Source organism: Acomys minous (assembly GCF_964271855.1).
Source record: "Acomys minous genome assembly, chromosome: 12".
Classification (NCBI taxonomy): domain Eukaryota; kingdom Metazoa; phylum Chordata; class Mammalia; order Rodentia; family Muridae; genus Acomys; species Acomys minous.
This window is the reverse complement of record NC_140493.1, coordinates 64,317,714-64,332,464: the sequence shown is the minus strand read 5'-3', so window position 1 is coordinate 64,332,464 and position 14,751 is coordinate 64,317,714. Positions and strand designations below refer to the sequence as shown.

Genomic DNA, 14,751 nt, shown 5'->3' with positions numbered 1-14,751 from the left:
TTTCCTCAAAAGCATATGTAGACCCAATAGAAAATGCCTCCCAATACTAACAACAAGGTTGTGTTGGTCCTGATTTCTTATAGATATCAGTATATGTGTGTGTGTGTGTGCATGTGTGTGTTTCTTTGAGATCATCTGTAGTGAATAGGCCCTTGGGTGACTCAAATATTTATTTGGTTTTCTCCTACCCTGAAGAGATATTCATGTCTCTTGGTTATTGTTTAGTAAATGGTACTAATTCAGGTTGGTTCTTTCAAATACTTGTTCATTATTTCAAACATAACATAGTTTGTCTTGTGATATAATCCTTATAGCTCTAGATTTGTGTACAGGAGTTAGCTATTTTTAAATTTCAGTTGGTTCAGAAACCAGGACTGGTCCAGTTAGTTTGATCTGCTCCCTTGGTTCTAGCTTTGTGTTCAGTGCTGCTCAACAACTGGGCAGTCCCTTTTCCATTTAACCTAACTCTTGACTATCCTGGAATTCACCTAGCCTATCTTTAGCAGGTCTTTTGGGCCTTTCTTAGCTATTCCCCTTTGACCATTTCAAACTTTAGCTCAACAAATCACCAGCCCCTTGGAATATCCTATTCTTAAGGTTGATTACCTGTTAAACCAAAACTATGGTCCTGTTTGCCTGCCTCCCTGGCTTACCCCAGTTTCAGTGTCTCTCTCTCTCTCCCTCTCTGTCTATCTCTGTGTCTCTGTCTCTCTTCTCTTCTCATCTCCTCCTCCTCCTCCTCCTCTTCCTCCTCCTCCTCCTCCTCCTCCTCCTCTTCTTCTTCTTCTTCTTCTTCTTCTTCTTCTTCTTCTTCTTCTTCTTCCTCTCTCTCTCTCTCTCTCTCTCTCTCTCTCTCTCTCTCTCTCTCCCGACCCCTGGTTCCTCTTCCTCTTGCCCACTCACAAGCCCACACCACCTTTCCCACCTCATCTGGCTGGTTCTTTTCTTGAACATGTTTCTTGATGTTAGAAGCAGCACAGAAGATGACATATGTACATAGTTCTCACTGCCATTTATTTTAACTTCTCTCGTTGCAATACTTGTTTCCTGTCAAATTGTTGAGGCCCAATGTCTTTCACCACTGGAAAGCTGAATATCTTCCATTGAAAGGAAGAAAGATTTCCTATGCAAACTTGAAAGAAGTTTTTTAGTGGACCTCTTGACCTAGATCCTAAATTTCTTTAAGATAGAATGAATACGTTGTTAAAACTATGACTTCTGGGTAGCATACGTCTACCTTGTAACCTAAGATTACATTTTCCACTCAGAAAGATGATCCTTATTTGTGACATGGTTAACCTAGTTCAAGGACTCAAATGAAGGGGAAATAGAGAAGAGGGACAGACACATAGCTTAGAGACCTTTGGAGTCATGGTGAACACTAGGTTTTGTCATCTTCCTGTTTCCATGGAAAAAGCTGGTTCCATGGTAAAGGTTATGAGTAGGTAGGGTTGCCTAGTCTCCTGAAGACTATATTCCAGGTGTCCATACATGTCAGAAATGAAGCTGACACAGAATCTGAGTCCCAAAGCTTTCCTGACTTGTGCTCTCCCTGCCATGATTGTCCCCGCTCTGGGTGGTTTCTATACTACTGAATCCATGTTTAGTAGATGGAGGTGTTTGAAAACTTGACAGCTGTGGGCACAGCAGGCCCCTGAAGTAACCCTTGCAAGGGTAGGAAAGTCTGTCAGTGTATTCTCTAGGTTAAACTGGGATCGCCTTTATGTTAACCAATTTCTGTTGACTTTATCAAATCATCTGAAACGTTCTTGCTCCCTCCTCCCAATATTTTCCCAATGTCTGCTATATACCTGCTGTGAGCACTTGACAGAACCAGATGGGACCTTTGCCTTGGGGAACTTAATGACAGTCTTATTCATAGATACATTGTCCTTGTCTGGCCAGTGCTCTTCAACACATGTCAAGTTTAGCAAAGAGAGAACAGGACTTTGTCTCCCCAAGCCTGTGTGTTGGTGAATGAGCAACCTTGACCTGAACCAGCATTCCAAAGTCCCCCAACATAGCACTAATTAATTAGATGAAGGAGCAAATGGAAACAACAAGAATGTTCAGACAGGTGAACTAATGAGAGTAGACCCTTTGGTGCCAGCCACTCCTAAGTAATCACTAAGTAATTTAATCTTCATGAGGATCCCATGAAATAGAGCTGTGACTACTCTTTATTATCTGATGAGGAAACAGGCACAGAAAAGTTAAATAAACTGCCTAATGTCACACAGCTGGCATTTCAGCTAGAGACTATACCCCTGTACACTGCATTGTCTGGCTCCTACACAGGAGAGAGAGAGCATGTAGCTGGGGCCAGGCCTCATCAGTAAGATACCAATATTTTACTGATAACACTTTAGAGTGCTAAAAAGACTGAGTAGGCCATTTGCACACAGAGCAGGTAGTTTGCTCGGTGAGACACAGAACACAGTTGCTGATTATAGATAGAGTCTGGTTCTTGCCTCAAGAGGGATTGTTGGCATCACTAAGTATGGCCCTTTCTGCCAAGTTCCTTGTTATGAAAAACTGGAAACTATCTATGCATCTCAGTCCAAGGCTACATTTCTCAGTGACTTGGAATTTAGAGAAGATGGACTCACAGCAGGCCTTGAAGTGTGGCCTCTGTGCCCAGGTTGCCATGAGGTCAGCTGGGCAGCCCTGCAGTGTTCTTGGTTCCTTTTGTGCGTTCATACTCACAGAGGCTATGCTGGGTGCAGGAGCCACATCCTCCCTGTGCTTGAGAAAGGCGTGCCAGCGTGTGAAGGTGGTGCTGTGGCCCTGCAGGACTTAGATTACTAATTCCACCTGCCCCTCATTTTTCACTACTATGTTTGATCCTTTCTGATCCTCCTGGTCAGTATTTTTCCAGTTTATTAAAGTCCTCATTGTCTTCACACAATTTTTTTTTCTGTAATTAAGCAAAAATGAAAAGGCCATTGTTGGTGTTCTGGCTATTACAAGTAAAGCTACTATGAACATAATTGAGCAAATGTCCTAGTTGTATAGTGGAGCATCTTTTAGGTATATTCCCAGGAGTGGTGTGGCTGGGTTTTGATGTAGAATTATTCCCAATTTCCTGAGAAAGCACCAGATTGATTTCCAAAGTGGTTGTACAAGTTTGCACTCCCACCAAGGAAGTGCAAGTAGTGTTCCCCTTTCTCCACATCCTCACTAGTATGTGCTGTTACCTGAGGTTTTGATCTTAGCCATTCAGATAGGTGTAAGATGGAATCTTAGAGTCATTTTGAGTTGCATTTCCCTGATAACAAGGGATGTTGATCATTTCTTTAAGTGCTTCTCAGCCATTTGATATTCTTCTGTTGAGAATTCTCTGTTTAGTTCTCTACCTCATTTTTAAAAATTGAGTTATTGGTTTGGTGGTGTTTAATTTCTTGAGTTCTTTATATATTTTGGATATTAGCTCTTTGTCAGATGTAGGGTTGGTGAAGATATTTTCCCAGTCTGTAGGTTGTTGTTTTGTTTTGCTGACAGTATCGTTTGCCTTACAGAAGCTTTTCAGTTTCATAAGGTCCCATTAAATAATGGTTGACCTTAGGGGCCGAGCTGTTGGTGTTCTGTTCAGGAAGTTGTCTCCTGTGCCAATGAGCTGAAGGCTCTTCCCCACTTTTTCTTCTAACAGATTTACTGTGTCTGGTTTTATGTTGAGGTCTTTAATCCATTTGGACTTCAGTATTGTGCAGGGTGAAATATATGGATCTGTTTCCATTTTTCTATATGTAGCCATCCAGTTGGACTATTTGTTGAAGGTGCTGTCTTTTTTACATTGTATGGATTTGGCTTCTTTGTCAAAAATCAAGTGACTGTATTGTGTGGGTTTATTCCTGGCTCTTCAACTTGATTCCATTGATCCACCTTTCTATTTCTATGCAAGTACCATGCAGTTTTAAAAAGTCCTGGAAAGATCAGGGATACAAAGCACATATCTAAACATAGTAAAAGCAATATACAACAAGGGAATAGCCAACATCAAACTAAACAGAGATAACGTCAATCAATTTCATTGAAATCAAGGACAAGATAAGGCTGTCCACTCTCTCCATATCTCTTCAATTGAGTGCTTGATGTCCTGTTTTTAAGACAGGGTTTCTCTGTATTGCCTTGGCTGTCCTGATCTCTCTCTGTTGACCAGGCTGGCCTGGAACTCAGAGATCTACCTGCCTCCATGTTTCCCAAGTGCTAGGATTAAAGACATGCATCACCGCTGCCTAGCATAATTCAGTTGCTGTTGCTGCTGCTGTTGCAGCTACTGATGATGATGATGATGACGACAACGATTATGGTCATTATGAATTTGTTTGCTACTTGTCTTCTTGTCTTTAAAACATCTCCTTCCATTCTGTTTCATGTAGTACTTTCTCCCTACTCATTCTGCATTTTGAAATCTGCAGTGCTGAACTTTCTTTTCTCAAGCTTTTCAGAAATTATTAATAATTCATGAGACCTCCTTCTTGTCTTACATTCTATTTTCCCCTTTCCATTTGCTTTTCTTGAGTCCCACATATATTACCAGTCAGCGTCTGTCAGTCTGTCAATCTGTCTGTCTCACTCTTTCAACATTAGGGGTCTAACATAGTGTTGACATAGTAGCTCTCATCAACAGTTATTCCAGAGGATCTGTTGAGTGAGTAGCATGTGTCAGGTTCCAAGAACAGAAGGCAATAAGTCAGAAGTGTGATTCTGGCATGTACATAAATGAGATCAGGCCAATCACTGGGGTGATGGAGGAGTAAGCTGGTGACTTTAGAAAGGGCGAGGTGCAGGAGGAAGGGTAGCCATTTCCTTTGCCATTCTGCTTTGGCTCCGATTTTAAATCTTGTGAATTTTTCCCCTCTTGATTTTCTTTTCTTTTTACTGATGCTTTTTTGTTACCCACATTCTCATGCCCTTTCCCGCATCCTGTAGTCCCTAGCCTCCCATTATTCAAGAGTAGCTGATATAATCTTGTCACATTGCTGTCTTCCTGGTGATTTCTTGTTCAGTTCTGGAAGTTTGAAAAGTTTTATATAAACAAAGGTATCTTATTATTTTTAAGTTCAAAAGACATTTCTCCAAAACAAATCTTGTGTTTTGGTATCTTGGAGTTTCATGTTTCTGTTTGAAGAATAGTGGATCTCAAATGCGTGTTTGAATATAGTGTATGTTGGTGTTTAAGATGATTACTTTTATTAATATATTATTTTACATAATTCCTTGTCCTGGAGATGAAATTTGAGAATGCTGAGCACAAACAGCACCACTGAGCTGTGCTCCACATTCCTTTTATGTGAGAACTGGGCTTTATTACGAGAGTGATGATTTTAGGAAGTGACACTGAACAATAAACTCTATTCAGCAAAAGAAAATCTGTGGTCTCCTGGTGTGAGACTGTGGAAAGCATACTGTTTTTTGGTTTCCTATTTAGATCCAAGAATGAGTTCTCAATGCTGTTTTCCATTTCCAGGGATGACTCTGTTCCTGAGGACAACATCTGGAGAGGCATTCTTTCAGTTATTTTCTTCTTTCTCATCATCAGCGTGTTAGCATTCCCCAATGGTGAGTGATGTCTTGGGTTTTTGAATGTCTCCTGTGCATCGTGACCTTCTGGCTTGTTGAGATGCACTGTCTAGAAGATTAGTTTTATGTAGCAGTCATGGGCACAGACTGAGTAGGCGTACTTTCTGTTCTGCCTCTTCCCAGCTCTATGGCCCCCAATGTCTTTAAATGTGTTTCAGTTTTTCTCCTGTGTCATGAGGATAACAGGAAGGTATTGTAAGAGCTAAGTGAATAATGTTAAACCTATGTGTTGGCTTGATTTTTATTGATTAAAAAAAAAATACTTGGCACGATATACCTTATAAAGAATGGAGGTTTTGAGGCTCACAGTTTGGAAGCTGAAAGTCCATTCTACATGTTACTGGTTCTGGTGAGGCCCCTTGCTTTTGCATCATGGAGCATGGTCCCATGATGGAATTATTTACAAGAGAGGGAGCTTACACTGTAAGACTGGAATTGCTATTTTTTAATGACTCTTTGAAGAGAACTACCCAGGGTCCCAAGAGAACTGCATTATTCACCCTAAGAGCAACACTTAGTGAACTCCCATTAGGTCCACTACAGCTTCCACTACGTTTTAACATTCCTATACTAGGACCAACCTCCTAACACATGAGCCCTCTGGAGCCAAACCACATGCAATCCATGACAAATAATAAACTCTTTATAAACATTCTTTTTGTTTCTTAATTAGTCTGTTTTGGGGGACAAGACCTCCCTATGCATTCCAAGGCTGTCTGGAACTTGCTCTAAAGCCCAGGGTGGCCTTGACTACTTGATCCTCTTGCTTTTGCCTCCAGCATGCTGGGATCACAAGCAACTACAGGCATACACTGCTGTGCCCAGGCCAGCTGTTCTTTTCTGTGATATTTTTTATTATTACTCACTGAGCTATTCAGTACTCAATTGTTGTTACTCCCTCGCCCCTGCCCCCAAAGTCAGAACTAGCTTGAATGAGGATTTATTACCTAAACAATTTGCCGTTTGTTAACAAGGGTACCCTTGCTGATTGTGCATTTGGATCAGGCAGGAATTTGATGATAATCCATAGATCCCCTCTGTCAGGATTAGAGAAAAAGAAAGAGGCGAAACCTTTCATGCATGCTTCTAATTAATTCATACCTTCCCTCTGAAGTGTTCCTTATAAGTTGCTTTATTTTGTTCTTAACCCCTTTCCATACCCCCTTTCCAGAATATTCTGGCTTATTTTCTGTACCCATTTCTAAATTCTTATTACTGTATTGTATTTTTCTCACACCTCTGAGATGTTTTGCAGTCTTCCTTATCGGTTATGCCCCATGGATCTGCTTAGATTTTTAAATAGCATTCTTCAAGATGTATTCATCAGGCTAGAGAGGTGGCTCAGAGGTTAAGAGGGCTGACTGTTCTTCCAAAGGTCTTGAGTTCAATTCCCAGCAACTACATGGTGGCTCACAACCATCTATAATGAGATCTGATGCCCTCTTCAGGCCTGCAGGTGTACATGCAGTTAGAACATTGTGTACATAATAAATAAATAAATCTTTAAAAAAAGATGCATTCATCATGTAAGCTTCAGTAGACTGTTATGTATGGCATAGGAAGATCATTCTGAATGTTACTGAATGCTATTGGACAAAATCCATGGTAAAGGCCTCCAGGTTTCCCAAGCTGGTGGCAGTGGAATTTTTTTATTTTTCTCCTTCTGTGTAGCACTGTGTGTATAAAACTATGGTATTTTTTTACTGATAGCATAGATGTCAAGACAGTAGACCTACAACTCTGAGTTTCTTCAAGAAGTAATTCTAAGTGGCCCTATTGTTTGGAAGCTGAGTTTAATTATGCTAACATTTTAGCTTTTATTTGTTTGCAATTGTGGTGTGTGTGTGTGTGTGTGTGTGTGTGTGTGTGTGTGTGTGTGTGTGTGTGTGTGTGTGTGTAGGCCAGAGGTTGACACCAGGTGTTGTTCTTGAACCACTGTCAATCTTGTATATTGAGGCAAGGTCTCTCAACAACCCTGAGCTCATCAGTTCCTCCAAAGATGCTCCGATTCTACCACTTGTGCTAGGATTGCAGGTAGACCATCATGCCTGGCAGGTGCTAGGTATCTGAACTCTGGTTCTCACACTTTGGGGGCAAATGCTTTACCTACTAAGCCATCTCTCAAGCTCCCACATCAGCTTTTATTTATGTATGTATTTTATGTATATGAGTACTCTATCTGCATTTATGCCTGCAGGCCAGAAGAGGGCATCAGATGCCATTATAGATGGTTGTGAGCCACCATGTGGTTGCTGGGAATTGAAATCAGGATTACTAGAAGAGCAAGCAGTCAGTGCTCTTAACTGCTGAGCTGTTTCTTCAGCCCTCCTGCCTTTTGTTTTGTTTTGTTTTGTTTACTTGTTTGGTTGGTAGGTTTGATTTGGGTAGGGTTTTTTGTTTGTTTGTTTTTGGAGGTTTTTTTGTTTTTTTGAGACAGGGTTTCTTTGTGTGGCTGTCCTGAAGTCACTTTGTGGACGAAGCTGGACTCAAACTCACAGAGATCCCCCTGCCTCTGCCTCCCTGAGTACTGGGGCTACAGGCATGTGCCACTATGCCCGCCTCTGCCCACTTTTTATAGAGATTTTTTTTGTTTTTGTTTTTCAAGACAGGCTTTTTCTATGTAGCTCTAGCTGTTCTGCAACTCACTCTGTAGCCCAGGTTGGCCTGGAACTCAGAGATATGCCTGCCTCTGCTTCCCAATGACTGGGATTAAAGGCATGTACCACCAGGCCCACCTCTTCAGCTTTTAAATTAAATTTACCTTTAATGGAAATCCTGCACTATAGGAAAAACCTACAGACCTTATGTAGATGTGATAAATTTTCTTTTTCTTGATGATTGATGTTCTAATTATTCATAGTTACTAAGATTGGAGAACAAAATGTATATTATTGATCTTGCTGTAAAATTTGTGAAGAACAACCCTATACTGTTAAATGTCTCTTTTCCCTACCAATTTTGGTTTTTCTCCATATATGTGTCATTCAGAGTCTTCAGATTTTAAGCTTAGAAGGAGGCCTTGGTCATTATATTCTGTTTCCTTCAAGAACAGGAATGTTGCTGAAGTCTGTCTCTCCTGTGCTATGAGACTGTTTAAATCAAAGGTAGTATAAACATGCAGCTTAATTATTAGTGGTCCTGTCTTCATGATTTGAAGTACAGTTGTTTACCTGTCTATCTGTCTGTCTACTCATTTATTTTCTGGTTATTTTGACTCTAGAACATTCTGAAAAATTGAGTCTCAATAGCCCTGATTTGCAGGTGTTCTCTCTCTGGTGCTTGTTCAGTAACTGAGCACTGGGGTTTTTTTTTCACAGATGCTTTTCTCAGGATTCCAGAGGCATTGAGGTCGAGGGATTAATTCTATTTGAAGTCACATTTGGTGTAACTTCTGGGTTTCTCTCAATTCTTCAGTGATGCCTTTCAGTTGTGCCCTCTCTCATCATGGGACTGTGCTTTTGTTTTGATTTAGGAAGGTAAAGCTGTGTTATTGGTTCCCAGCATGCAGACTCTGTAGTCCAGGTGAAGGGAGGGGGGCCCATCTAGAGATCACCCAGTTCAGCCCACTCAGTTTATAGATGAGAAAGCTGAACCCTGTGACCACCAGTCATCATCTGGGGTCACCTGCCTGCCCCTATCTGCCTGGCTTTTAGGCATCTCTCAGACTAGGCCCACTACATGGGGCTTTCACCTGGCTAGTGTATGCTTTTCCTTCTTTCTGTTTCTCTTCCTTTCTGTCAGCTTTTCTTTCCCATAGTGTGGACCTGTTTGGTCTGTGCATAGCATACTTTGGTTATTACAGAAGGCATGTGACAGTTGGTTATGGTGTTGCTGTGCAATCTGCAGATAGTCTAGGATTGGAAGAAGCTAGAAGACTGATCTGAGCCTTCTTGTGAAGAGATAACAACAAGATCTGCAGACATATTTATTATAACCCACAACGAAATGACTAACCCAGCTCTGTGATAGCAAGAGTTTAGTCATACCGATGAGAGTTAACATTAGCCTAATTAACTAAAGAGCTGCATTAATAGTCCAAGCACCTCTTAAAGGCCCTCTTCCCAGACCCCCACAGCAGCAGTCAGCCAAGGAAGCAATCGGATTTCAACATGCATTTCCAGAGCTTTCAGGGGACCATATCAAACCATAGCATCAGGCAGGCAGGCAGAGGATTCTCTTGCAGCCGTGCTTGCACAACACACATTACATAACTTGTTTTCTAAAGTTCACTTGCTCACACGTTACATAGGTTGTAAAACTCATTTATCCATGCGGAGGAATGCTTTAGGGGTAGTTTCAGGGTGTCCCAATGGAGGTTGTAGAGGGTTTGCAGCTTTTCCTTCAGTTCAGCTTTCATGCTGCTGTCCTGCCTGAGATGGGAGGCACCATAAAAGGGCACATTCTTACATGACTCATCTCTTGCTCTAATGTTGCCACCTTATTCTCTGTTCTCTCCACCCTTGGCATAGGTTCCCAAGTGAAATAATGAAAACGAATGTGAGAACAGAAGTCCCAAACTCGTGTTTTCCCTCAAAGATATTTGGGGGCATGCCTTCAAATAGATGGCATACCCAGCATGGTTCTGTTTTGGAAACTTCACAGGCATTTGTTCTTGACCTATTAAAGGCTGACCCAAATGCTTGTGGTGTATAAGTCTGTGTTTGTTCATGACCATGGGACTCCATCTTGTATGTATGAATTCAAATATGACCCTAGTGTGGTACATTTGGTTTACTCTTATGGGCAAGGGCTCTGTGATTCTTTTTGTGCAGTCTGTATAACTTGACTACTAGAAAACTATTCAGAATAAGTTAAAGAATGAATTGTTTACTTTCTTATATAACATGGAGTTCAGAGATAACATGGCCCTTGAGCTTGGGTAATACAAGTAATGGCTGTAGAGTTAGTCCTGGGCCTTTCCACCCACATGATCTTAAATTGGCACACAAGATAGGTATTGTCCAGCAGCAGATGAGCTTAGGTGGTTTTCTGTGTTGTTAGGAATGAAGCAACCTGCTTTTGATTTTTAAAAGTCTTTCTGTATATATGTGTATGTATGTATATATATATGTGTGTGTGTGTGTGTGTGCCCATGTTGACATGAATGAGTACAGGAGCATATGTGCCATAACTTCCAGGTAGAGGTCAATGAGAACCTCAGGAGTTATTCTCTTTGGTGTTTGCCACTCTGTATGCCAGGGTATGTGGCTTGTGAACTGCCTTGGATTCATTTGTCTCTGCCTCCCATCTCGCCATTGCAATCCTGGGATTATAAGTGTGTGCTATTGCAATCAGTTTTCTGGGATCTGAACTCAAGCACTCATACTTGCACAATAAATGGTTACCAACTAAGCCACATCCTGAGCCTCCTGTTGTTGATTTTTGAAACAGAGTGTCTCAGTTTTGGGTTTCTATTGCTGAGAAGAGACACCATGACCAAGGAAATCCTTTAAAAGGAAAACATTTAATTGAGGTTGGCTTATAGTCTCAGAAGTTTGGCCCATAATCATCATGGTGGAAAGCATGGCAGTATGCAGACAAACATAGTTCTGGAGAAGGAGCTGAGAGTTCTACATCCTGATTCAAAGGTAGCAGAAAGAGACTGCCTATTAGGCCTAGCTTGAGCATATGAGACCGCAAAGCCCACCTCCATAAAGACACTCTTCCTTCAACAAGGCCACACCTCTTCCAACAAGTCCCACCTCCTAATAGTGCCACTCCCTATGGGCAAAGTATTCAAACACATGAGTCTGTGGAAGCCATTTCTATTTAAACCACCACACAGAATCTACTTTTGTAGCCCAGGATGGCCTTGAATTCCTAGTCCTCTTGCCTCTTAAGACTACAGGCTTATGCCATGACAGAGCTTGAGGAATTCTTTTCTAGAAGGTTCTTAGTATACTTGTTCCAAGTCTCTTTGGCTAGAATTAAGTCATATACTTTATCTCCTGCCTAGTCCTGAGGACAAAGATTTCAAGTGGGCATTTAGATGTCCAATAGGTATGTGCTGACTGAAAAAGATGCAGGGGAGCTAGAGTTACCTCTGATGGTGTAGAATGCACTCAGGTGAAAGAGGGTAGACACTCACCACACTCCCTTTGACTGTCAGTAGATGTGCGGCAGGATTAGGTTCCTAGGCTTCTCCTAGTTCTGTAGGAAGACATCATTCTATAAGGAGGTGTAGTAGAAGAGCCCTTGGGAGACCAGGGAAAAAGAGGGTATAATGCTTACTTCCTGTCCCCTGCCATCTCTCCCTTTTCTATTTTCCATTCTTCTTTAATTCCTTAACAAACAACAAAAACTCAAAGCTTTTAAGTACTACCCCTACCACAGGATAGCAAATAATATATAGGTGCAAATTTAACTGTAACTAAACCACTCTGTCCCTGAGGTGAGCTGGAGCCCATTGAATCTGCAGTTTCAGAAGGGGACGTTCTAGTGGGATCTTCTAGCTTCCATGCGCCCTGGGTATATTATATAATAACAACCTTCCCTCAGACTCTGTTAACTCTCATGACTGTGTACCTCTGTGACTCTAGACCTGACTGAGAAGCTGTAGGGTCTAACTATATACTATTGCCTGACTGTGTGCCTGGAGACAGATTATTTCACCATTCTGAGCCTCAGTTTCCTTATCTGGTTCCCCAAAGCAACTCATAAAACATTCCTGGCATGATTGTTTAGGCATTGGATATAAATAAACCAAAGCACGTTGTACTCTCCTATTTCTACACTGAACCCTACTGGAGTCACCTTGCTTTGACTAATTGTGGATGACACTATCTACTGTTTCCACTACTGGCTGGGGTGAGAGAAATGCGAGTGATTGCTTTGCATCCTTCCCTGTTTTCTTACCAGCTCTTGAGGTCAAGTTCAGCACAGGGCAACTGAAGGCAAAGGCCAGGCTATAATGGCCTGGAAAGAAAGCCCTGGAATCTCCCCATTGCCATGTCGGGTTCATAATTCTTCAGTTCTCCAAAGTTAAGAAGACTGTTTCAAGGGTGTGAGGAAAGAAAAGAGGAAAAATAAAAATTAACAGTATAGATTTTTTAAAAATTATTATTACCTGTATATAGATCAATAGCGCTTTCTTTCTGGCTCAGTGCAGTTTATTCTAACTTCATGTTCTGTCTTTGCAGGCCCGTTTACTCGACCTCATCCAGCTTTATGGCGAATGGTTTTTGGTGAGTTCCATTAGTAAATAAGAAAACATTTTGTACTTAAAAAAAAAAAAAACAACTTTTCTCTGTCACAATAATGGTTTTACATCATAGCTTAAAAACAAACAAAATTTCTTAGTATACCTAATACAACAATGGTAAGAGTCCTTAATTTAAAAAAAAAAAGGATTGGTGATAGCTTAAATTCTTACACTTAGGGGCCCTTTTGGTTTCCTATGCCTGCTGTTGATGTTTTTGTTTTTTAGTGTGCAAAGAACTTGGCTTCAGCAAATCCCCCTTATTTTCTGTCTTGGTACCCTTTGCTAGTGCAAGCTCAAGTGCATGCTAAAAGCAAGCTTGTCTTGTCAGTGTCTGTGGAAGCCCAGCAGTGCAGTTTCTAGCCCTCATTTGGTCTGAAGTTTATCATTAAGATTTTTCTCATTTTTACTTAAATTTGTCGCCCAGAAAGTTAAGTTGCCTGAATGAGTATAAAATAAATGTTTAATACTTAGAATGTTTGCTTTCACCTGCCTAAATAAGAGGTACAACCAATTATTATAGATTAAGACAGTATACCAATGCTTGAGAAATTTAACGGGATAGTTTCCTAAAAGTTGCCTGTGTTGCTACATCCTTCAGCTATTAAAGGTCACTTTTCATCTTTTTGTTTGTTTCCTTCCTTGCTTATTTTGTTGTCTTTGAGATAGCTCTGTGTAATCCTGGCTGTCCTGGACCTTACTGTATAGATCAAGATGGCTTTAAACTGGTAGAGATCCCTCAGAGTTCTGAGATTAAAGGTTTGTGCCACCACATGCAGCAATTCTTTAAATGTCCTTTTAAAATTTGCTTATGAAGTTTTTACCAGCAGCTATTTACTGAGTATGTTTGAAGACTTGACGCTACTGGTCTGATGAGACAAATAAGGCTCTGCCCTTGAAAACTCTTCTTCAGCCAAGGACCAGAGGATAGCCATAGAGAGCAAACTATAAAAGATTTCAGTAGTAAAAAATTATAAGCTGTTACTAAGCATTAGCTAGTTAAAACTAGGTGAGGTGACAGTGACTGAGTAGCTGCTTCCACTGGAGCAGTGAATAAAGGCCTGAGGGAGTGACACTCAGTCTAAGGTTTGGATACAAATAACGGTCTGTGTGTGTAGCAGGGCCATCAGGTAAAGAAAATGGCTCCTAAGCTGGCCTCATGGCTGGATGCACTTGGAATGTTTTACGCGTTGGTGGGTGAGTGAAGAACAGTAATCTAAGGAGTAGGGAGCCTGCACAGACAGATGCATTTAGACTTGTGGGCAAGGAGTGTGGATGGAAAGGAAATCAAGAGTGTTTTCCCTGAAGGATGACATGGTTGTATTTACTATTTGAAAAAGATATTCCTGGGGCTACAGAAGTAGCTCAGTTGATTAAGTGCTTGCTTCACAGGCCTAAGCACTGAGTTCAATCCCTACCATCCCAAGCCTTCCCCAGCATGCATGCTTGCTCACACCTATGCAGCGGCACACATGTGCCCATGCACTCACACACACATAAACACCGTTCTGCTATAGTATCCAGGGTTCCATAGTCCTCGAAGTCCAGCCCAGAACTCTAGTCTAAACATTTCTATGTCAGAGATCATTTCTTTTTGTCTTAAAAGAATTATTTAGTAAAGATTGTAATTTTAAAAGTTTATAGTTGGGGGGGGGTGTCCTTAAAGATGAAAATTCATAAAACTGGTGCAAAAATGCAAAACCAAGGTAGTTCTCATGCATCAGAAATGTATGTTTCCTGCCTCTGGGATGTGTGACTGGGTTGACTCTGCTCTACAGGGGGACTTAGTGCCATGTTCCAGTTGGTGAATCAAGAGGGGCCTGGCTAGAAGGCCTGGGGCTGCAGCACTTGTTATGGATTCATTTCTGCTTTGCACATCCTCTTCTCTAGGGTACCTATTTGGAGATCAGAGCTAAGCCAAGATAGTGATTCAAGGCGATAAGTAGGACAGTGCTTATGTGCCTGCATCA

At 41.3% G+C, this 14,751-nt stretch overlaps 1 protein-coding gene across 1 annotated transcript in view; it reads left to right on the top strand.

Annotated features, from left to right (window-relative positions):
- Positions 1 to 14,751, top strand: part of PTDSS1 (phosphatidylserine synthase 1) — a 55,860-nt gene that overhangs the window by 4,239 nt on the left and 36,870 nt on the right. The window contains exons 2-3 of the mRNA XM_084751323.1: positions 5,471 to 5,562; positions 12,723 to 12,767. Of these exons, the coding sequence (XP_084607449.1) occupies positions 5,471 to 5,562; positions 12,723 to 12,767 (137 nt within the window). The remainder of the gene's footprint in view (positions 1 to 5,470; positions 5,563 to 12,722; positions 12,768 to 14,751) is intronic.